General features: G+C 29.7%; 3 protein-coding genes across 3 annotated transcripts; all 3 read right to left on the bottom strand.

Moving 5' to 3' along the window:
• Positions 1 to 4,482: 4,482 nt before the first annotated feature.
• On the bottom strand, positions 4,483 to 8,615 carry LOC123305967 (esterase E4-like). Its single transcript, XM_044887814.1, has 7 exons — positions 8,577 to 8,615; positions 8,342 to 8,515; positions 8,159 to 8,284; positions 7,550 to 8,098; positions 7,119 to 7,439; positions 5,753 to 6,187; positions 4,483 to 4,506 (listed from the first exon to the last, which is right to left on the bottom strand). The coding sequence occupies exons 1-7, from the start codon at positions 8,601 to 8,603 to the stop codon at positions 4,483 to 4,485; spliced, it is 1,656 nt and encodes a 551-aa protein (XP_044743749.1). The 5' UTR covers positions 8,604 to 8,615.
• Positions 8,616 to 9,644: 1,029 nt separating this feature from the next.
• Positions 9,645 to 12,043, bottom strand: LOC123301973 (juvenile hormone esterase-like). Its single transcript, XM_044884846.1, has 6 exons — positions 11,991 to 12,043; positions 11,633 to 11,806; positions 11,448 to 11,573; positions 10,842 to 11,390; positions 10,465 to 10,785; positions 9,645 to 10,228 (listed from the first exon to the last, which is right to left on the bottom strand). Exons 1-6 carry the CDS (start codon positions 12,015 to 12,017, stop codon positions 9,770 to 9,772), a joined length of 1,656 nt encoding a protein of 551 aa, XP_044740781.1. The 5' UTR covers positions 12,018 to 12,043; the 3' UTR covers positions 9,645 to 9,769.
• Positions 12,044 to 13,351: 1,308 nt separating this feature from the next.
• LOC123301956 (juvenile hormone esterase-like) lies at positions 13,352 to 15,598 on the bottom strand. The gene is made up of 6 exons (XM_044884845.1): positions 15,514 to 15,598; positions 15,280 to 15,453; positions 15,097 to 15,222; positions 14,482 to 15,033; positions 14,104 to 14,424; positions 13,352 to 13,907 (listed from the first exon to the last, which is right to left on the bottom strand). The coding sequence occupies exons 1-6, from the start codon at positions 15,535 to 15,537 to the stop codon at positions 13,449 to 13,451; spliced, it is 1,656 nt and encodes a 551-aa protein (XP_044740780.1). The 5' UTR covers positions 15,538 to 15,598; the 3' UTR covers positions 13,352 to 13,448.
• Positions 15,599 to 22,062: the final 6,464 nt, after the last annotated feature.

The following is a 22,062-nucleotide window of genomic DNA, read 5'->3' as shown; positions in this document are numbered from 1 at the left end:
TTCTCAACCAGTTTCGTCCACTATAGTACGCATAATGCTAGCGCAGTATAATATCAAATAGTTTACCGTACGGTACGTACCGTATCATGCCGAGTTTGTTACGGTTGGGATAAGTTAAAGAAGAACACTTTGATGAAACATGATACACAAATTTACAATATAAATAGTAAGAGTTGAGTTACGTTTCTGTTTGCCATCTTTTTGAATCTGTTTACTACTTTACTACAACAACAGAATAGTGAAATGAGTGAAGAAATACTGAAGCTTTTATATTTGGTGTTACGTTACCTACCTCCTGTTATTTGTTTCTTTCTAAAATGAGACATCTTTCTTCTGTATATATTTTATGATGTGTTTTAATTTTATCAGTATGGTCTACATTAACGAAAATATGTAGCTACATTAACTAACAAACAGCGCGACTTTTCAAGGGTTCCTAAGTTTTTTTACCTGGCGAGAATTTTGTAGACAGTTTTATTAATAGTATTAGCTTTTAATGCATACACGGTAAAAAATGCATGACCGTTTATGACAATTTTGGTATGGTATAGAGAACGATATCATAGTATCTATGTTGGCGTACGCAATACTAGAGTATTGAATTGGACTATCCAGCAATATGGCCTAACGTCCATACTACATTGGTTTGGACGCCAGTACAGTACACAGTATGGCGTTCACAGCGATACTCACATAGTGATATATACAGCTGCCCTGGGCAAACAAAAAATTCCGCCCTCTTACCAAGCAAATTTTTTTATTAATTCAATCGGATATGTTTAGACTAACCTGTAGGAAATAATTCATATATACCAGTTAACTTCGTATTCGACTACCCAGTCGAATTTCCTTAGTAGTAGAAGAGCGACTCTTGTCTGGTTTTTTGTGGAAAAATGTGTCTAGTTTTCTTCCTTTTGCCATTACTTTTTTCCCCTTTGGGACTTTTCGGCGACTCGTTTTCTTTATTCAGAACCACACAATTTTTTTTCCGATCACCACTCATTTATGCGGGAGATAGATGATGTATGTTTTTATTGAGAAAGTAGGCAACTGTATTGTTATAGCTTTAAGAATTGAAAATTTTTATTAATTTTCCGGGAAGTAAACAAATATAGAAGGATATTGTTGATAACTTGGTACACAGATAGCACACAATACATAAGTAAGGTAGTTCACAGATGGCAGCAAGTTGATCAGCTCGTTTAGGAAAAAAATCGCGCACTTTTCGAAATTTATTATCGCGAACATAAGTAAGCTTAACTGATAAAAGAAAAATATAACATATTTGAAAAAAAAAATCGAAATCGAAATATATATATATATATATATATATATATATTAGATGATTTTGTGAACATCTATAGTAAATTTTGTTCGTAACATCAATATTTTAAAGCGTATATATATATATATATACTTATATATAAGGAGTTTATATATAAGGGATATCTGCGTAATTTTTTCATTATTACATCATGTATATATTTAATAAATATACTAAGCTCAGTCCTAAGTTTGTAACGCTTAAAATATTTTGTTACGAACAAAATTTACTATAGATGTTCACAAAATCATCTAATTAGTTCATTTCCGATTGTCTGTCTGTCCGTCTATGAACAAGATAATTCAAGAAATAAGATATCAAGCTGAAATTTTTCTAGCGTGGTCAGGACATAAAGTCAGGTCGAGTTCGTAGATGAGCAACATAGGTCAATTGGGTCTTGGGTTTGGAGGACCCATCTTGTAAATCGTAAGAGATAGAACAAAAGTTTAAGGGTAGGAAATGTTCCGTATAAAAAAATTAACAACTTTTGTTTGAAACATTTTTTCGTAAACATTATTGTCTACCCGTGAGGTCGCAAATTAGGCACAAATTGTATAGTATGTATTATACAGGAATATAAGTTATGTGACATGCATGTATGTGTTATTTCTCCAGAATCTGTCGTTCCCAAAATTGTACCACCCTGGGCAGTAGCCCATGTTGTCCATGGTTAAATCCGCCACTGTTAATTGTCACGCATTAAACTCCACATATAAACATTTGATCCACTTTATAAAAGGTCTATGTTGAAAAAGGGCCAAGTATGATTACATGCTTATGTACTTTCATTTAAAAAAATAGCATTGCAATAGAAATCAATACACTATATTCATTTTTGAAATAAGAATAAAGTTTCGCTTTTTGTGCAGCTGGTTCTATATTGCCAGTAAGTATCTATTACTGTTTCTCATTTTAATTCCATAATATACATAATTATATAATTATAACCCCGACAAATCACAAAGATAAAACAGAAAGAAGCAACATCATTCTCGTGTTATGTATGGTTGAATGGGTCTTTTAAGATGCGATAGAAAATTTCAAAACACTTTCCTCCTTAAGTGAATATTTCACGAAACTATTCAACTAATTGTAAGCTCCGCATCGCCTCTAACTAATATATCATAATTCTCTTTGAAAGTGTTTATCGAATACTACAATCGACAAAGTTTTGTCGCAAAGCAAAAGTGCTCCTCGATTGAGTACACTACTATCGACATTTTTCTTCAAATTTCTATACCGCTGTATATTTATCAAAATTGAGCAACAAATGTCAAAGATGCAAGAAATCTAAGATTTTTAACACATTTGATTTTTGGCACAAAAACAGGCGATGGCATAGCGAAATTATAGGGGTGTCATTTTTGATAACGGAACACTACAAAGGTTGAATATGACTAAAATCAAAGCATAACATTTTTGGTGCACCACTCTGTATATATTATGTATAAAAGATACCTAGAGACGTTTTGATGGTTTTGTAACTAAATCACATTTACACCTCTAGAAATCTCTTCTACTTTCAGTAGCGAAAAGCAACAGCAAGCGAGGTACACAAGCATAAGCAATCATGAATAAATAAATAAAATACACTTATTTTAAAGCCACCATTTTGTTTTTGTATTTATTATATATATAGTTTTATACAACTACCACTACTTGAAATATTTCTCCCACCCTCTCAACCTGTTCAAACACTCTTTTACTCCTTTCTATCATATTTTCATCACCCTTCATACATACAGCTTTGTTGGTTTGTTTAGAGAAAGTTTCATCACTATTTTTCATTATTTAACACTTTTTAATAAAGTCGAGACTTACTTACACTCTTGGCTGTTTTCTTTTGCATTCTTTTTTTTGTTTGTAAATTTTGCATATTAAATATTTTTTCAAAATAAAATTGTGAACTTTGTGAACATTTATTGCATGAAAACTTAAGATCTGTATGACTGATATTCAGAGTTATATTTTAATATATAAAGCAGTTCCTAGATGTTCACCATTTTTGTTTAACACAGCATCCATCAAAATTGACGATCACATGACCAACTAATAATGATAAAATCAATTATTCAAGCTTTTTTTATAACAACTGTTACTCTTTTTTTTTTAAATAAAGTTATTTTGGCCTCCAACTTTTTACAAACTCTTTGTACATTAATTGAAAATAATTGATGTAAGTATATTACTGAATTGAAAAGAAATAAATAATATTGTATTTCCGTTGAATCAAACTTTATACTAGTCGAGGTTGAGTAGGCAGAATAGTAAAAAGTATAATTGCTGTTTTGGATTGTTCTCGACAATTAAGGAAATTTTTATTACCAATTCGGGTATAAATTGGTCAGATAATCTCCGGACCAGTTTGTAAAAGAATTAATAGCTTGACGGTTCATAGGTTTCTATTGCAATAATTCGGAGGTAGTGTATGAAAGGCAAGTTTATTTATTTAAACCTCTTCTTCATGTAAATTTTCCTGAAAATAGTATAAAATTTGCTGGAAACTTTTACACAGGATATCAATACATACCAAAATTTTATATCAGTTTGTATCAAAATCAAACGACCAATTTTGGATAATGTCAGCAAATTAGTCCAAAAATCCTTACAAATTTTTCGATGCCATATATACCATTAACGAGATCGGGCTTAGTTAATTATCGTTTATCATTTTGATAATATCTCGATTAATGTTAGCTAAAATAAAATTTTTGAAGAAATGCTGTTGAAAATCAATTTTACTTTAATTTATCATCCACGCAGTTTTTTTTCAAGTCTAATATTGTCAGAAAAATTTACATTCAATGTTTCATAGTACAAAATTTGTTGATTTATTTCAAATTGTGTACTTTTTAACTTTATACGTTAATACATCTGTAAATATTTAACGGAGAGACAAAATGTTGAAATGGTAAATTGAAATAAAATTTATTTTCTACAACTTTGATTATTTCAAAAATTTCAAGTTTCCTAAGGCCATTCTAGAAATTCTGAAAATCAAAATATAAAATTACTTCGGGAGGACTTTTAGACTAATTTTGACTTGACGAATTGGTTTGCCAAAGATTCTTCGTGACTTATGGTACACCTTATACGATACAGAAACTATCATCATAAATTTGAAGTTAAAATGATGCGCTCATTGTTTTGAAACACACTCAATTTCGACTACTTTCTAATATCTAAATAGTATAAAAAAATTTAAAAAAAATTTTTTAAATATTGTTATTTAATTGCACGAAATAATTAATTTTTTTTAAATAAATAATTTAAAATTAAAAAAATTTAAATGACCTTCGTTCATTTTTAAATAAATTAATAGAGCGAAAAGGGTATACCGAGAAAAGAATGTAATACAACAAGAGCAGGTATTTTATTTTTTAAATTGCCCAAATATCAACGAAATAATTTACAAAATAAAATTAGCATAACAAAATTAAATTTAAAAAAAAAAAACATAGTCATATGGAAAAAAGTCTTGCATCTTCGAAATTTTCCACAGTTGTTTATTAGGTAGTAAAAACCTCGTACCAAAAAATTGCTCTCTCAGGGAGGAGACTCTCCCTTTTTAGGCGGGTATTTGGTGATTTTAACCAGTTTTTTTTTTTTTTATAAATTACAATCAAACCAAGCATCAAATAAAAAAAAGTTCAAATAAAAATTTTAGCTGATTGAATTGTGTGCATTTCTCATCGTGACTTCAACACCGTTTCACCTCGGAATCTAACGGAGTAAGCTAATTTCTTTGCCTTCAATCGTATTTACATTCAATATACAAAATGAAGAGTATATACGTGTTGCTTTGTCAAATATATATTTTATAAAAACCGATCTCAGTGGCTAACCTGGTATAGATGTATTTTAGGCGCGATATTTTGTTTGTAAATGAATATTTATTGAGTTTCCTAGCTACATATACCCGATTTCTAGAGTTTTTTTTTTAAAGAAACCTACATCCTCGTTAAACATCCTGTTGTTCTTATTAACATCGGTACGCGTCGACAATTTTGACGCATAACGTGATAAGCAGCGCATTATGATTCCATTAAAAAAAATTTTAATGATTGTTATTTTTATTTCCACGGAATCGTAATCATATTGTTTTTAAGTTTTTAATTGTATGTCAAAAAATTTCAAAAGTAAAACTATATTTTCAAATAGATTTTTTTTGTTGGTCATTTGAATATTCATGCTCTTGTTGTGCCAGAATTATAATTCTAAATTCCACTCAAAAAAAACGATAAATACATCTCGTATAAGATTTTTGGAAAATTCGTATGCTTAGATTTATTCTTCTACAGGTTACAGGTTCAAGGTTTCTTAAATCAAACAAAATAATAGCCAACTCAGTGCAATATGCAGAGCGTATTGATTTATTATTTATAAAATATCTTATATAAATAATTTCTATTATAAATTTAAATCAGCCCATAAATTTTCCCAAAATTTCATTCGTTCTTCTTCAGGATTCTCAGCCAGTTCCAAACTTGGTTGAATGATTAAATAGTAAAAATTATCAGCAGTCACTGGTTTCCATTCTACATGACCAGTATACTGCTCATCTTCAAATTGTAGTGGATTTGGATTACCCGTCTTAGCAAATTGAGCCCACATTTTGATCATTCTTTTTATGCCTTGCATTTCAATGGAAGTTTCAGATAATTTTTTTGGCGTTCTATTTTTTGTGAATAAATAAGCAAGATCGTCCGCATGAGTGACATAATTTTGTGGAAATATTTTCACACGTAAATTTAAACTTGTGTCATAATTAAATTTATAATAGTAAACGGGTGCCGTAGATTTTAATGCATGCCACTTAGTAACAGTGTACAATCTTTCAGTTATTGCATAATCTGATAAGTACTGAAATAAAAATCAGAATACATTACACTTATAATTTATTGTGATGTTGATTTATCAGTGAAATAATGAAACTTGTTCAGTGAATAAAAACAAATGTTAAATAGGCAACTGTTGCAACGTTTCGTTGTTATTTACAACTTCTGGCATTCAGGCAATCTGTGTACAAAAACAGTAGTATGATGTGTATTTTTATGTGCACTCATATCTGCACTCTTTTTTGTTCGGTGCCACTTTGGTTTTGAACAAATTCTACCAAATTGGTTGATTGATTTTGAACTAACTATCATAGTAATTATTTATTTTTATTTGACAGCTGATTCAAATAACACTGTTTTTAGGAATCAAGTAGTTCATTGTTACTACAATTATGTGATCCAAATTTTCTTTTAATGGGTTTATTTTAAGTTGTTTTACTTTAATTATAATTTTTTTTAACGATGAAGTTTCTCTAACTAGTTTATTTTTATTTTTTACGTGAATGTTAACCTCAAATGTAAGAATATTGATTTGTATTGATTATATATTTTTTTTAATTCTTTTTACATGTTGTTATATTATAATACTGTTTTTTTTACACTAAGTGCCTGATGAAGTTGTAAATAACAACAAAACGTTGCAACATTTGACAATTTAACATTTATTTTTATTCACTGTCCAAGTTCCTGATTAATCCCCATCACAATTATTTAATATCATGGATTTAGGTATTTTTCTAATTACACTTATAGTAAACTAAATTAGAAGAAAAATCTAACCAACCAATGTAGATTTTTATTTTGGGCCTTAATGAAAAGACATAGAAACAGTGTTATTTAATCCTTATGCAACATGCTTGTAAAATACATGTGCAATTATTTCTAACCATAAGACACTAACATCACTTTAATCTCATAAGAAATACTAGTTAGAAGATTAGCGTTACCGTACTTACAGCTATGTAACCGTCCATAATTTCCTCTGTACTGTTACGATTTTTGAAATAAAAACCTTTTATTTTATCATTCAATTTTTTCGCTTCATCTGAATTTAAATCGATATTAACGATCTTTGGTATTAAATTTTCCTTGAGAGGATTGTTCCCTTTTTTCATTCCTAGTCCCTTGTCATATAAGAATGCACCCTCTTGTGGAACATAGCCAGCTAAAAACGGTATTTGATTAAAATTCCCTTGTTTAATCATTGCCTCAACATTTTCGGATAAAAATGTTTCCTCTGTCATCGAATTTTCAATTACAACCAAAAAGTCTTGTTTCTAAAAAATAGAATTGGTAGTAATTTTAGAAAATTATTGTAATTTTAGAAAATCATTATAAAAACAAAAATTGTGCTTGAGTAATATTTATTGAAATTAATTTTTCTAACCGTTTTGAATTTCAGTTCTCTTTGCTTTTTAACTAGTTGATCAGCTGGAACTTTTTCCAAGCATTCCAAAACGTCTTTGAGGTCATCTTTGCCACAATCAACCATTTCAAAAAAGTTTTTTTGTGGAACAACTTTGCTAAATACCCATGGATCCAAACCACAACCACTTTGTGCAATCACACGGTGGAATAATCCTTTGGCCATTGGTGATAAGTATAATAAATGTGTTGAAGCACCACCAGCGCTTTCTCCAAATATTGTCACTTGATTAGGATCACCGCCGAAATTTTCAATATTTTTTTGTACCCATTTTAAAGCCATTACCTGATCTTTTAACCCAGCGTTACCGGACACTCCAACGTCCTCATTCTGCAAACTTAAAAACCCTAAAATATTCATACGGTATTGAATTTTGACCAAAACAATATTTTCATGTACTAAAAATTCAGGTCCATATAAATTATTGGAAATTGATCCAAATTTAAAAGATCCGCCATGAATCCAAACCATTACTGGTCGTAAAGCTCCCGAAATTAGTTTTTCATTTTCCTGAAGAATTAATTCCAACTATTATTTTACGAACATATAAAAATAAATTTTTTGACTGACCATTTTGGAATGAATACTCAAAATTAAACAGTCTTCAGATCCTTGACCATTGAATTGAACACAGGCAGGTCCTGGTTCTACAGCATCACGGATGTCGTCTTCCCATGGCAACGGAGGTTGGGGTGCCTTAAAATGAAATTACTTAACAGTTTTTGGTGAACATAAAAAGATAATAGCTTATACTTTAAATCGTAGTTTCCCAATTGGAGGCTGAGCATATGGTACTGCTTCAAAACTGAAAAATGGTTCATTCCAATAATTCATATCAATACGACCCCGTAATTTTCCTTGATCTGTTTCAGCAACTACATAATCACCATCAAATTTTGGAAACGCATTAGTGATTTCAATAGAACACTAAAAAAAAAATATTAAAAAATTTAATTGAAGCGATAACAATCTAAAACATTTGTCATACAATCGTGATTGTTATTAAGAGAATCATTGTCGATGAACGGTGCCTAATTACTGTATGAATTTTGAGTTACTGCTATTAATTTATAATAATTTGTAACTGAATTACCGACCTTCGTTTCTTAATTGTTGTTATTATTTCATTATTCAGATCACATACCTACTGTGAATAATATGATGTGTGTAAATAGGTGTTACTTATTATTTAAATTGAAAAAATACTATTTTGCACCAATTTGGATAAGTATGCTCTTGATAAAAGAGTCTAACCCTAAAAAGGGTTAGATTTTATTTTAGATTCTATACCTCTGTATAATATAGTGACATAGAGTCTATAATTGAATAGAATTCTTTTTAGGGGTACATCCTTTTTCAGGTTACGACAGTAAATTAGTGAATTTGTTGTCTGTATGTATACTCATCAGAAGTACTAAAGAAAAAATTAAAAAGCACAAAATTTTAAATTGCTGCATTACATCTCTACGAAAAATCATCTAATTTAGAACCACAGTAGCTCATTTCAAAGATTCTACTATATTATTTTGGAATATATCGCTAAAATTATTTATCACCCTCCGTTAATTTGTACTGAGGGTTGAAACGGCCATAAATGTTATCACTAAATTATATATGAAGTTTAGAAACTTAAAAACATTTTTAAAATTATTTAACAACCATTCTGCTAAGTCTACTCGAAAGTTTGTTTATTTTCTTAGTGATAAACATTTTGGAGGTATAAAGTCTAAAAAAAGAAAGTTTTTAAATGTGCTATGGCGATTCTAATTTCGAGTTCCTCAAAATACTGTCGGTACATTCGTAGAAAAATACACTTGGTAATGTTGTCACTTTCGCTAACATTCACCAAAAACAAAGAACGTTCAAAAAAAGATAGTGGAAAATATTTAACGCAGCCATTGTTTTATTTTGGAAGAAATATGGCTCCCGTTACAGTATTTATTTTCCGATCGGATGCTTGAAAAATGCCTGAAATAATAACCTAATAGCCATTATCCCAAATGTAATTGTTGTTATTGAAAACGCAAACTAGATATTTTCATACAGAAAAACAAAATTTGGGACACAATTAAGTGATTTATTACAAAAAACAAAGCAAACAGATAAAAAGCAAACTCGTCTTAATTAGTAAAACAATCTTCATTTACAATTATATTTATTTAAAGAAATACATAATAATTTTCAATTCATCTTCAAATCTGTCCAAGAGTCTTCCCAAAACTTCATACGTTCTTTTTCAGGATTTTCTGCCAATTCGAAATTTGGTTGAATAATTAGATAGTTAAATTTGTCTCTTGTAACTGGTTTCCATTCCACTGTATCAGCAGTAGTTTTTTCATTTTCAAAAACAAGCGGATTTGGATTACCCGTCTGAGCAAATCTAGCCCAAATTTTAATCATTCTTTTTATTCCTTGCATTTCAATTGATGTATCAGATAAATTTTTTGGTGTATTTATATTGGTAAATAAATATTTAAGTTCATCTTCATGAGTGACATAATTTTGCGGAAACATTTTAAGACGTAAATTTAAACTTGTATCATAGTTAAATTTATAATAGTACACAGGTGCCGTAGATTTTAATGCATGCCACTTAGTAGCTGTATACAATCTTTCCGTAATTAGATAATCTGTTAGATACTGAAATTAAAATTAAGACAAACAAATTCAAACAAATGAAGTTGGTATTTAAAAAATATAATCTTTATTGGCTATAATTCCAGAAATTTAGGATTATTTGTCAATTTGTAAAAATATTATACTTTTGAGTAAACTTTTATTATTTCTTGAATCATGAGATAAACATAATCGAATTTTAAAAATGAAGGTTTAATTAATTTTGATTTTGATAGCTACAAACAAATTTATGTACTTACGTTTAGATAACCTTCCAAAATTTCTTCTGTAATATTTTTACTTTTAAAATACAAATGCTTTATCTTGTCATTCAATTTTTTTGCTTCGTCTAGATTCAAATCTAAATTACTATTTTCTGGAATAAGATTTTCTTTTAAAAGATCACTTCCATTCTTAGTGCCAAATCCATAATAATACAACAAAGCTGCCTCTTGTGGTACATATCCCGCCATGAATGGAATTTGATTAAAATTTCCGTCTTTGATTAGTTTTTCAACACTCGCAGGCAAAAATTGTTCTTCTTTTGTAGAATTTTCAATTACTACCAAAAAGTTCTCTTTCTAAAAATAAATTACATTTGTAAAATTCTTAGGGAATCAATTTTCGGACATTTTACCGTTTTTCGTAGTAATTCGTTTTCTATTTTAATTAATTTAGCTGCAGGAACTTTCTGTAAGCACTCTAATATGCCTTTAGAATCATTTTTATTACATCCGATCATTTCAAAATAATTTTGTCTAGGAATTTCTTTGCTAGATACCCATGGATTTAATCCACAGCCACTTTGTGAAATCGCACGATGAAATAATCCTTTGGTCATAGGGGACAAATTTAATAGATGTGTTGAGGCTCCTCCAGCACTTTCTCCAAAAATTGTAACTTTACTTGGGTCACCACCAAAATTTTCGATATTTTTTTGTACCCATTTTAAGGCCATAACTTGATCTTTAAGACCAGCATTACCCGATACTCCGGCATCATCGTCCTCTAAACTTAAAAATCCAAAAACATTTAACCGATATTGAATTTTTACTAAAACAATGTTTTCATGAACTAAAAATTCAGGTCCGTATAGATCATTGGACATAGATCCCCATTTGAAAGCTCCACCATGTATCCAAACCATTACTGGGCGTAATTCCTTAGAAACTTCTTGTTCGTTTGTCTATAATGAATTAAAGCTTATTAGATAGTGAAAATGCTAGGTAAACTAAAAACAAACCATTTTCGAATGAATATTCAAAATTAAGCAATCCTCAGATCCTTCGCCATTAAATTGTACGCAAGGAGGTCCCGGCTTTGTTGCATCACGAATTTCTTCCTTCCATGGTAAAGGAGATTGTGGTGCCTTAGAACACAAATAATAACTTGGAATTTAATTGGAAGAGTCATTAGTAATCGTAATACCTTAAATCGCAGGTCACCAAGTGGTGGTTGAGCAAATTGAACTCCTTCGAAACTGAAAAATGGTTCATTCCAATAATTAAAATCTATACGACCACGTAATTTCCCTTGTTCTGTTTCAGCAATGACAGTTTTACCGTCCAATTTTGGGATCGCATTAATATTTTCAAATAAACACTTCAAACAAACAAAGATTTAAATCAAGACAATTAAATAACATTCTAAACTGTTGTCAGAGTTCTATCAAACCAAAGTGGCACTGAACAAAAGAGAGTGTAGATACGAATGCACATATATATACATCATACACTCTCTCTTGCTTGGTACCACTTTGGTTTGATAGAACTCTATCAACACATACAATTGCTATTGTTACCAACACAATCATTTTGGCTGAGAGACACACAATGTTAGTTTTACCAATTCATTTTGTTTATTTAAGATCTAATTTTTTTCGATTTTCAACCTTCATTGATAATTAATGTTATAATTTTTATACCATGTATATATGAAATATACACAGTATATTAAGTTTAGTCCCAAGTTTGTAACGCTTAAAAATATTGGTACAATGACAAAATTGTTGGCATAGGTGTACGTAGAATCACCTAATTAGTCAATTCCCGGTTGCCTGTCTATCAACACGATAACTCAAAAACGAAAAGAGATATCAAAATGAAATTTTTATAGCGTACTCAGGATTCAAAAAGTTCGTAAATGAGCAACATAGGTTAATTGGATCTTGGATCCGTAGGACCCATCCTGTAAACCGTTAGAGATAGAACAAAAGTTTAAATATAAAAAAGGTTCCTTATAAAAAAATAAACAACTTTTGTTTATTTTTTTGTAAACATCACTGTTTACCCACGAGGGCGGTAATTCGGTGCAAATTTTATAGTATGTTTTTATTTATGTGACGTCAAAAAACAAACGATTGCGTCATCAAAACTGTCTATACATGGTATTTCAACAATTAACTAAGATAATTGTTTGTTTTCACTTGTTTTTTTTTTTTTAAATTTATTTTTTAAATTGCGATACAAAATAATTGGTAATTATAATCCAAAAAAATTGATTGTTTGTTTTGTTAACTGGCTGTCTGTTATTAGTGGTTTTCCCCACTTTTAGTCTTTCCTAATATAAGGTGTCTAATAACTACAATTAGTACAGTTACTAATTGTAAGGTCCTATACCGTAACGAAATTTATTATAGGTATTCATTACAATTCGATACAAAATCGGTTGCCGCTTAAAAGAGGTTCTCAGGGTTTTCAAAAAAACTTTGCAAATATCTTTGAAACTGGCAAAACGCTATGGATTAATTGTTTTATTTATAAAACTTCCATTTTACGGATTTTAGTGAATTTTTTAACTATCATTGATGAAAAAGTTTCGATCGGTTTAATACATAGATCTCCCACAATCTAAACCAATGAATTTCTATTAACCAAAACAGTGCCTGCGTCCCAAATTTTAGCAAAATCGTGTACTTATTTATTAATTATAACCAGTTAATTAGAAAGTAATCCTACATAATCCTAGGCATTTATATGCATATGAACTTTGTTATCAAACATTAAAAAATTTTGTTTCAAAATTTGAACCTCATGAACACTTGAACACTTATTTAAGGCGTACTATACGCGGTAGTACTCCAACTTTTCAGGGACAGTGGGCACTCAATATATTAAATTATAAATATACGTTCTTTGTGTTTCGGTATTTATTTAGAAAATTTACAATATAATTTATTGATTATTAGCGACAGTCTTTGTAATAATCATGTTTTCTAACTAAAATACATAGAAATAAATAATTTTTAATTCATCTTCAAGTCTGCCCAAACGCTTTCCCAAAATTGCATGCGTTCTTCTTCAGGATTTTCTTCCAATTCAAAAGTTGGTTGAATGGCTAAGTAACTAAATTTATCTGATGTCACTGGCTTCCATTCAACTGCATCATTGGTATATTTTTCATCATCAAAATCTAGTGGATTTGGGTTACCGGTCTCAGCAAATCTAGCCCAAATTTTAATCATTCGTTTTATTCCTTGCATTTCAATTGATGTATCAGATAAATTTTTTGGTGTTTTTATATTGGTAAATAAATATTTAAGTTCATCATCATGAGTGACATAATTTTGTGGAAACATTTTAAGACGTAAATTTAAACTTGTATCATAGTTAAATTTATAATAGTACACGGGTGCCGTAGATTTTAATGCATGCCACTTAGTAGCTGTATACAATCTTTCAATTATTGCAGAATCTGTTAAGTACTGAAATTAAAATTAAACAAACAATTCAAAACATTGGAGAAAAAAGCTGTTTGGAATCATCGTTTCCGTTAAGCTTTTTTACGATCAAAATCCACATAGTCGAATATGTTAATAAAGAAGAAGTGACAGCGAAAATTTCAACCTTTAACATAAATACTAACTTTATATTGGTAGCGGCAATAAAACTTGTACTTACGTTTAAGTAACCATACAAAATTTCATCTGTACTATTTCGATTTTTAAAATAAAACTGCCTAATTTTTTCATTCAAATTTTTTTCTTCTTCTGGACTCAAATATGTAACAATATTTTCTGGTATAAAATTTTCTTTTAAAGGATTATTACCATTTTCAACTTCATATTGTAAATAATAGAGTGTAGCTCCTTCTTGTGGAACATATCCTGCCATGAATGGAATTTGATTAAAACTTCCATCTTTGATAAGTTTTTCAACACTCGAAGGCAAAAATTGTTCTTCTTTTGTAGAATTTTCAATTACGACCAAAAATCCTTCATCCTAGAAGGAAATTATTATTTTGAAATGCTCTGAATAAAATTTTTTCCCACATTTTACCGTTTTTTCTAGTAATTCGTTTTCCATTTTAATTAATTTCTCTACTGGAGTGACTCTTTGTAGACATTCCAATATAAGATTAGAGTCAGTGCTATTACATCCAAACAGTTCATAATAATTTTGTTTTGGGGTAATTTTGCTTGACAACCACTCATTTAATCCACAACCGCTCTGTGATATTACTCGATGAAATAATCCTTTGGTCATTGGGGAAAGATTCAATAAATGTGTTGAAGCACCTCCAGCACTTTGCCCAAAAATTGTAACTCTATTTGGATCTCCACCAAAATTTTCAATATTTTTTTGCACCCATTTCAAAGCCATTACCTGATCTTTTAGGCCAGCATTACCCGATACTCCACCCTCATCATCCGTCAAACTTAAAAATCCTAAAACATTTAACCGGTATTGAATTTTAACTAAAACGATATTTTCATGAACTAAAAATTCGGGTCCATATAAATTGTTGCTTATTGATCCAGCTTTAAAGGCACCACCATGTATCCAAACCATGACTGGTCGTAATTCTTTAGAAATTTGTTTTTCTTTTGTCTAGAAGCAAAGTGAAATATGAAATGAAATATTTTGTGTTTAATGGAAGACAAATGACCAAACCATTTTCGAATGGATATTCAAAAGCAAACAATCTTCAGACCCTTCACCAATGAATTGAACGCACGGTGGTCCCGGTTTTACGGCATCACGAATTTCTTCCTTCCATGGCAACGGAGGTTGAGGTGCCTTAAAAGATAGAAAACTTAGAATTTGATTTGTAAAACATATTATTAATCTTCATACCTTAAATCGTAATTCACCAACCGGAGGTTTGGCATATGGCACTCCTTCAAATGTGAAAAACGGTTCATTCCAATAATTTAAATCAATACGCCCTCGTAATTTCCCTTGTTTTGTTTCGGCAATTACACTTTCACCGTCCAGTTTTGGAAACGCATTGATACCTACAATTAAACACTACAAATAAAGTTTAAAGTAAATTAAACCGACAACAATCAATGCTTTATTTTATCTTACAATCGTTGTTAGAAAAAGAATCATTGTGGATGTGAGATGAACAACGTCAGCTTAAGCGATTCATTGTGTTTAAGTATTTAATTTTTTCGATTTTTGACCTTCATTGATAATTGTTATAATTTCTTAATACCGGTTATTAAATTTGTTATTTAATTCTAATAGAGTTGCTCATTAATACTTGTTATAAGAAGCATTTGCTTCTTTGCAAATTTGCAAAAAAAAAATGTTTGGCCATTAAATAGCTTAGCAATGAAAGTTCAGTGCCTACCGTGTACCGTTGTTGGAAGTCGTAGATCAGAATCAAACCGTCTTCATATTAATTACTTTTGCTTATTGTTAGCATTTCATCTACTCGTTGTAAAAAGGATGTCAAAAAAATATAGCTGGGAATAGAAGGTTTAGTTAAATAACTTCAATTATCTCTCTTCACATTTAGTTTTTTTCAATATAGATTCTGTTCCGTTTTACTATGCAAAAATGTTAACATAACTCTTTTCCATGCAAGTTAGATGCTTTTTTTATTTGAAAGATGATGCTTCCCGTGTGGTTCCATTTCAATTTGGTCCAGTTCTGACCTTGGAATCCATGAGAAAAAGATAAAAGACTTAAATTTGCATTATGTATGTGCTCGACAAATGGACGAATAACTCAATATCCGAAAAAAAAAACCGACTGCAAAAAAAAAAAACTTTTTCAAAACGAATTAATATGCACTTAAAAGTAAAAAATATCGATAATATAATGCAGTTACATTTATTGTTATTTTTGGAATCAGTGTCACCCAAGTTATTGTAGCAAACTGTCCTGTGACATTTGTTTCCTTGACTGACACCGACTCCTAAAATAACAATAAATGTAACTATATTATATTATCGTTATGTTTTTACTTTTTAGTCAATATTAATTTCAAGAAATTTTTTAAATTTGATTTTCATGTAATTTTACAATTGGAAATGGGTTTTTTAAATTATAAATTCAAACTTAGTGACATCAACTCATCGTGTTAACAAAGCCACCGCACGGAGAAATGATTGATTAACGTGCAGAATTATAATAGAATTATAATCCGAATTTCCATGCTTTCATCCGAACTTGCTCATCGCTCAGAGTAGTGAGGAGGCGAATTTGTTATAAAGAAATTAATTATTTATTCGGCCATAGCTCCTAAGTTATTGAAAATGTTTTTATTCGTCTTGATACGACCAATAGAACCGGAGATGTGGTTAAAATTGTAAACAAAAATGATTCCGTATTAGGTCGGCGCGCAGCGCATGGTTTGAAACGTCCGTAGATTAACCAATAAATAATATTTTTGTACTTGAAGGTACTCATTTTAAAGGTATGAGTCTATATTGGAACGTTATGCGCATAAAAATACGTTTTATGCAATAGCATCGAAGCTAGCACGATTGTAAGTTTTGTCATTTTTTCGGACCGCTATTAGTTTATAAGTCGAAAGTGTGCCCTTAGCGAAAAAAACCCTCTCTAAAAAAGTTCTCTATTGTGATTCTTTTATATTTATATTCTATTTTTATTGTAACTCTATTTTACCCATTCTAGGAGAAGGAGCTTTATTGTATAAATTTTTCATTACGCAAATAATCATAGTTGCTTTTTTTTACCCGACTGCATGACGTACAAGAGTGTTAATGTGCTTACCAGTCTATATATGTATGTATATATGTATGCATGTGTGTTCCAATGTATGTATGCATGTGCGTTCCTTATGTGAACGATTTGTCTTAATCTTGAGTAACTGAAGATTTCAAGTAACTGAAGATATGGCTGTAATGAAAGGTCAATATTGCGACCACAAGGCGCCATATTGTGATAAAGATAAAAAACTATCGTGGAAATTTAAAAGGTAAAAATTTCTTCAATGGAAACTTTTTTACTTGAAAATTCCTGAAATCAGGTGTCGAAAATAAAAATTTCTAAACAAAAATTTTTTTTGCGGCAGAATGTAGAATACACTACAAAAAATATAAAGTTCTATTTGAAAAATAAAACAGACCACAGTTTGACCTTGAAAGCGTATAAAACAACTAAATACTACATTTTTATTCGCCTTAAAATGAGAGAATATATGTTATTTGAAAAACAAAACTGACCACTTTTTGACCATGAAAGCATATAAAACAACTAAATACTACATTTTCATTCGCTTTAAAAATGAGACAGTAAATGTTTTTTTATTTTCTTTTCCGTTTTTCGAAATATAACAACGGTGGAAACTTTTGAAAAAATTAGTGTTTATACACAATACACACATGTAAAACAGAATTTTAAAGAAAATAATACTTAAACTGATTCATTTGAAAGATTGAAATTCGAACGGTAATCATGAAAGTTTTTCGAGGCTATGATAACTTCAGGATGACACGCAAGGAACTTTTTCGATGGATGTAAGCGAAAGAAATTTTTCTTTTAATACGTCCAAGGCCGTTGGTTTCACGTTGAAATAAACAATTTTACCTTATATTTAACATTGAACACCTAGGTTTACTCTATATAACTAAGTTAATTATCCTCTCTTCATTAAAACAATCTCTAACCCTTTTTCATACGAAGGATATATTATGGGCAGACAAGAGATTTGTTTGATAAGAAAATTATATTTTGTTTACTAAAAAGTTTTAGCCCTGTAATATAATACGTCATCTTTTTAGGTATACCCAGGTATTGAGAACATCATTAAGTTTTTACATGTCCTCCTTCTTATGCTATTTCCTGATAGACAGACATACCACCAGGTAGCTATATTGTGAGTGAGTTTATTATAAATACAAAAGTTTACATTGTGTATAAATGAATTTTCTACGTAAACACATCAACTATATCTTAAAACATAAAATATTATATACATGCTACTTTCTTCGTTGTGCGCCTCTTGTGAGTGTTTTTTTCTTAAGTTTACTAATGCATACATAGATTTACAGGATGCTTCATTTGAAATGGCACAATTAATTCCTAGATCATTCATTTTAAAATTATTTCGTAAACTTACGACTATGAAATCCATTATTAGCAAATCAAGATTGAACCTGTGCTAACGCATATGTCTCGTGAAATCTTTATATTAGATACGTCTCAAAATTATCAACATTTTTACATTAGTGTTAATTATTGAATGAAATACCAAGATACTTGAAATAAAATTGTATATTAAGAAATTCTATTTAAAAAATACAATTAACAGCCTAGAACAGCCTTACATTTCGCTAAATATCGATATTTCAGCTGCAATATCATCGTCAGTAGCTAAATTTATTCGTATAACACATAACCAACATGTTATTGTTATGAGGAAATAAACATCCGATCTATGATATTCCTCACGTTCTCTATGCAACGCTTTTATTGCTTTCACTAATTCGAGAAAGAAGTGTTTGATAGATGTGAAGTAACAAGAAATATTTGTGATACAATAATACTAAGTGCGTTTTTGAAGAACGTAGTTTAATTTCAACTATTATAGCAAAAATTTCCATACAAATAAACTGTTCTATAATGCTTGAAAATGTAGTTAGAAGTTAGAAAGTACGCCTCTGTCATTTTATTTTAGTACAGCTGCAGAATAGTCTTCCACACTTGAAAAAAAATATTATGCTTATAAAACTTTTGGATAATCAAATAGTTTTTTTTTTCGCTTTATAAAATTTAGCTTCAATGATATTACCTCTACTATGGATTGACTATATAATTTAATTATAAAACTACATATCCATACATTAATTCATGACAAAAGCTGTTTACAAGTTTATAACTTTACTAACGCAGGTGACAGGCGTTTAATATTAAGAAATATGCATCAAAATTAGATTTAACTACAGGATTTGATATTAAAATTACCTTCTTTATCTGCATCAATATGTACGATGCCTAATATCTCCTTGGTGGAAACTGTAAATGTCATTCTTGAAACATTTTAAAGTTAGAATAAAATTGTATATTAGGTATATTAAGTAATTTGTAATTTTTGTTTTAGGTAAGTTTCCAATTTTCTTACAAATTCGTTAACAAGAAAAAAAATCGGTAAGTTATTTTTGAATTCTTTAAAAAGGGATAAAATATATTTAGTTCAATTTATGTATTTGTTACCTTAAATTTTGTGACCTACGATGAAGGATTTCTAACAATTATACCAATAAAATCACTGGCTTTTGAAGAAAACGTCGTTTGGCAGACAGTATGAATAATATTATTATAATAACGATGATGTGTACGTACATGATTTAAAAAAAACTCAAATTTAGTTAGCTGATATGTGATTGAAAACCTTTTGGATTGGCTGAATTTTGTGACAAAGTAACAAATAAATAATATAAGAGTCAAAGGACGGTTAAGCCAATACAATTTAATTTTTAATACAGCTTACAGAAAATTTTTCAGTATCTCGTACTAAATGTAAGAGCACAAAATTCTTACAAAAAACAGGACGGAAGTGTGTCATTATTCTGAGAAAAACCGTTTTGGCCTTTATCTCCGTAATCGTACACTTTACGTCAAAAATAACCTCTCTATTGTAGATTATTTATTTCTTATCTTTTTTACCTTAAAAAAAGTTTCAACGGGTAGTCCCTATTTTTGCAGGTAAGAAGGCAATTGATTCATTGCCAATTATGTCACTACATTGCTATTTGTTTATATACTTATTGAATTTTCAACATTACATTATGCATACCTCTTTTTATTAACCAAGAACGCGGTGGTTGCAACATTGAACGCGTTAAATTTTTATTAATATTAATTTTAGAAAAGAAAATTTTAAAAATTTATAAATTTAAAAGTTAAGTTCTTAGCATTATACAGTTTAAAAAAATATTAGAAGAGATGAAGTTAATCAGTAAATATTCGCATAAGTCATAAACGGTAAATGATAAACAAAAATTGTACAAAACAGATAGGAAATTTGATTATTTACATTTAAGGTTATTACCATTTTTATAGACCAAAAGTGTTTTCCTAAAAATGGAGGCACTTCCGCCCTTTTTTGTAAGGATTTTGTTCATTTACATTCAGTATGTGAAACTGAGCCTATTTAAATAAAAAAAATAACGCCTGTAATTTAGTACATTATGGACAAGAGTAACGAACTGCAGGATTACCTGTATTATTTCGGTTCGGCCGCATACACCCTAATTATGAGTATAAGATTTACTAAAGTAGATTTGGCTTAAAATAGTGACAAAGGATTAAGAACTTTAGTAAATAAAAAACATAATGTGATCATGGTATCAACAAATTTTAGTAAAATATGCCTAAAAAATATTTACAAATAACGTTTTGGTGGGTTATTTAAATCAAGAAATTTTATTCGTAATTTTGAAAACAAACGTAGAAAAATTAAATTAAACACTTTTTTTTGACTCTAATTTGCACCCAAATATTGAGAAATTTACGTTCCACAGTATGAGCTTATTAAATGAAACACGCGGTATATATATTACACAGAATGTTTTACAAGAAAACTGAACTTCGCCGCTTCAGTATAATATGAAGATGCTGTGAAGCTTCTACTAGGAGTAGTTGTAGGTAGTAGGTACTATAGTAGTTCATATTATAAGAAAGTTTAAAACGCATTCAAAAGAACTGTTGTAGTAGCTGCTTGTAGACTTAAAAAGATGTGTTAGTCTTTTTCTTTTCCTAGTTTAAATACAGTAGTCGACTCTGTTATAATCTCATTTACATATAAAACAAATATACTGCATATGTATTGGGTTCTTCATTCATTGTAATTAAAGTAGATATTTTTTAATTAATTTTATTAACTATCTTTATCAAAGCCCACCGAGTTGAAGCACACTTTTTCATGCTCCCTTCGCCCAACGGCACAAATATCTTAGTACTATGATTGTCACTGGAGTTGTCTTCTGTTGAAGTAAAACTTCGTTAGGTACGCTTGGCTTGGGGAGTAAACTGGATAATGTATGATCAGAATGTTACGAAAATGTGAGCTTGTTACAAAGATGTGGGATGGTTACAAAAAGTGTGATCAAATTGAGAGGGAGATTTAAGTTAGTGAAGATAGAAATAGAGAGAGAGAGTTACGTTTCAACATCAATGTCATACTATAAGTATATTAAATATTATATATTTATTACACACAGACTCAGTAGCTTAGTGGCAGAACACTGGATATCCTATACTAGCGTTCGAAACCACATCATGTAAATAAATTTCTTTATTTTTTGATTACTCAATAATGTTCTAAATATTATTTCTTCTATTTGTAACATGTATTTACACCAAATTTAGTTCGCCTAGATACAAAAATTAAAATTAAATAATTTGCATATATGCTATTTTAATAAAGAAAGTTTTCCTTCAATCGTGTGGTCTAAAAAACACTCGTTTTTTTAAATGTTATATATATTTTGGGATTCATTCTATATATCCGAGATATAAAAGCGGGCTATCTAAGGCTAGAGAATTCTAGAAATTATATTCGAACGTCTCCCTTATCTGGATTCTTGGCTAACTTTGGGCTAGAAGTGACGGCAGTCTATTTAAAATCAAGAAACCCTATAGTCACTGGTATAAGGTTTG

The sequence above is a fragment of the Chrysoperla carnea genome, chromosome 1, assembly GCF_905475395.1.
Source record: "Chrysoperla carnea chromosome 1, inChrCarn1.1, whole genome shotgun sequence".
Taxonomy (NCBI): Eukaryota; Metazoa; Arthropoda; class Insecta; order Neuroptera; family Chrysopidae; genus Chrysoperla; species Chrysoperla carnea.
Note: the sequence above shows the minus strand (reverse complement) of the source record. Positions and strands in the feature narration are given on the sequence as shown.

Bases quoted from the DNA above. Each gene is read 5' to 3' on its own strand.
- LOC123305967 (XM_044887814.1), bottom strand. From the start codon at position 8,603: ATGATTCTCTTAATAACAATCACGATT. The intron at 8,285-8,341 runs GTATAAGCTATT...TTTCATTTTAAG, and splicing joins TTGGGAAACTACGATTTAAA to GCACCCCAACCTCCGTTGCC. The intron at 8,099-8,158 runs GTCAGTCAAAAA...TTAATTCTTCAG, and splicing joins TGAGTATTCATTCCAAAATG to GAAAATGAAAAACTAATTTC.
- LOC123301973 (XM_044884846.1), bottom strand. From the start codon at position 12,017: ATGATTGTGTTGGTAACAATAGCAATT. The intron at 11,807-11,990 runs GTATGTGTTGAT...GTTTGTTTGAAG, and splicing joins TGTTGGTAACAATAGCAATT to TGTTTATTTGAAAATATTAA. The intron at 11,574-11,632 runs GTATTACGATTA...TTGTGTTCTAAG, and splicing joins TTGGTGACCTGCGATTTAAG to GCACCACAATCTCCTTTACC.
- LOC123301956 (XM_044884845.1), bottom strand. From the start codon at position 15,537: ATGATTCTTTTTCTAACAACGATT. The intron at 15,454-15,513 runs GTAAGATAAAAT...CTTTATTTGTAG, and splicing joins TTCTTTTTCTAACAACGATT to TGTTTAATTGTAGGTATCAA. The intron at 14,425-14,481 runs GTAAAATGTGGG...ATTTCCTTCTAG, and splicing joins ACGAATTACTAGAAAAAACG to GATGAAGGATTTTTGGTCGT.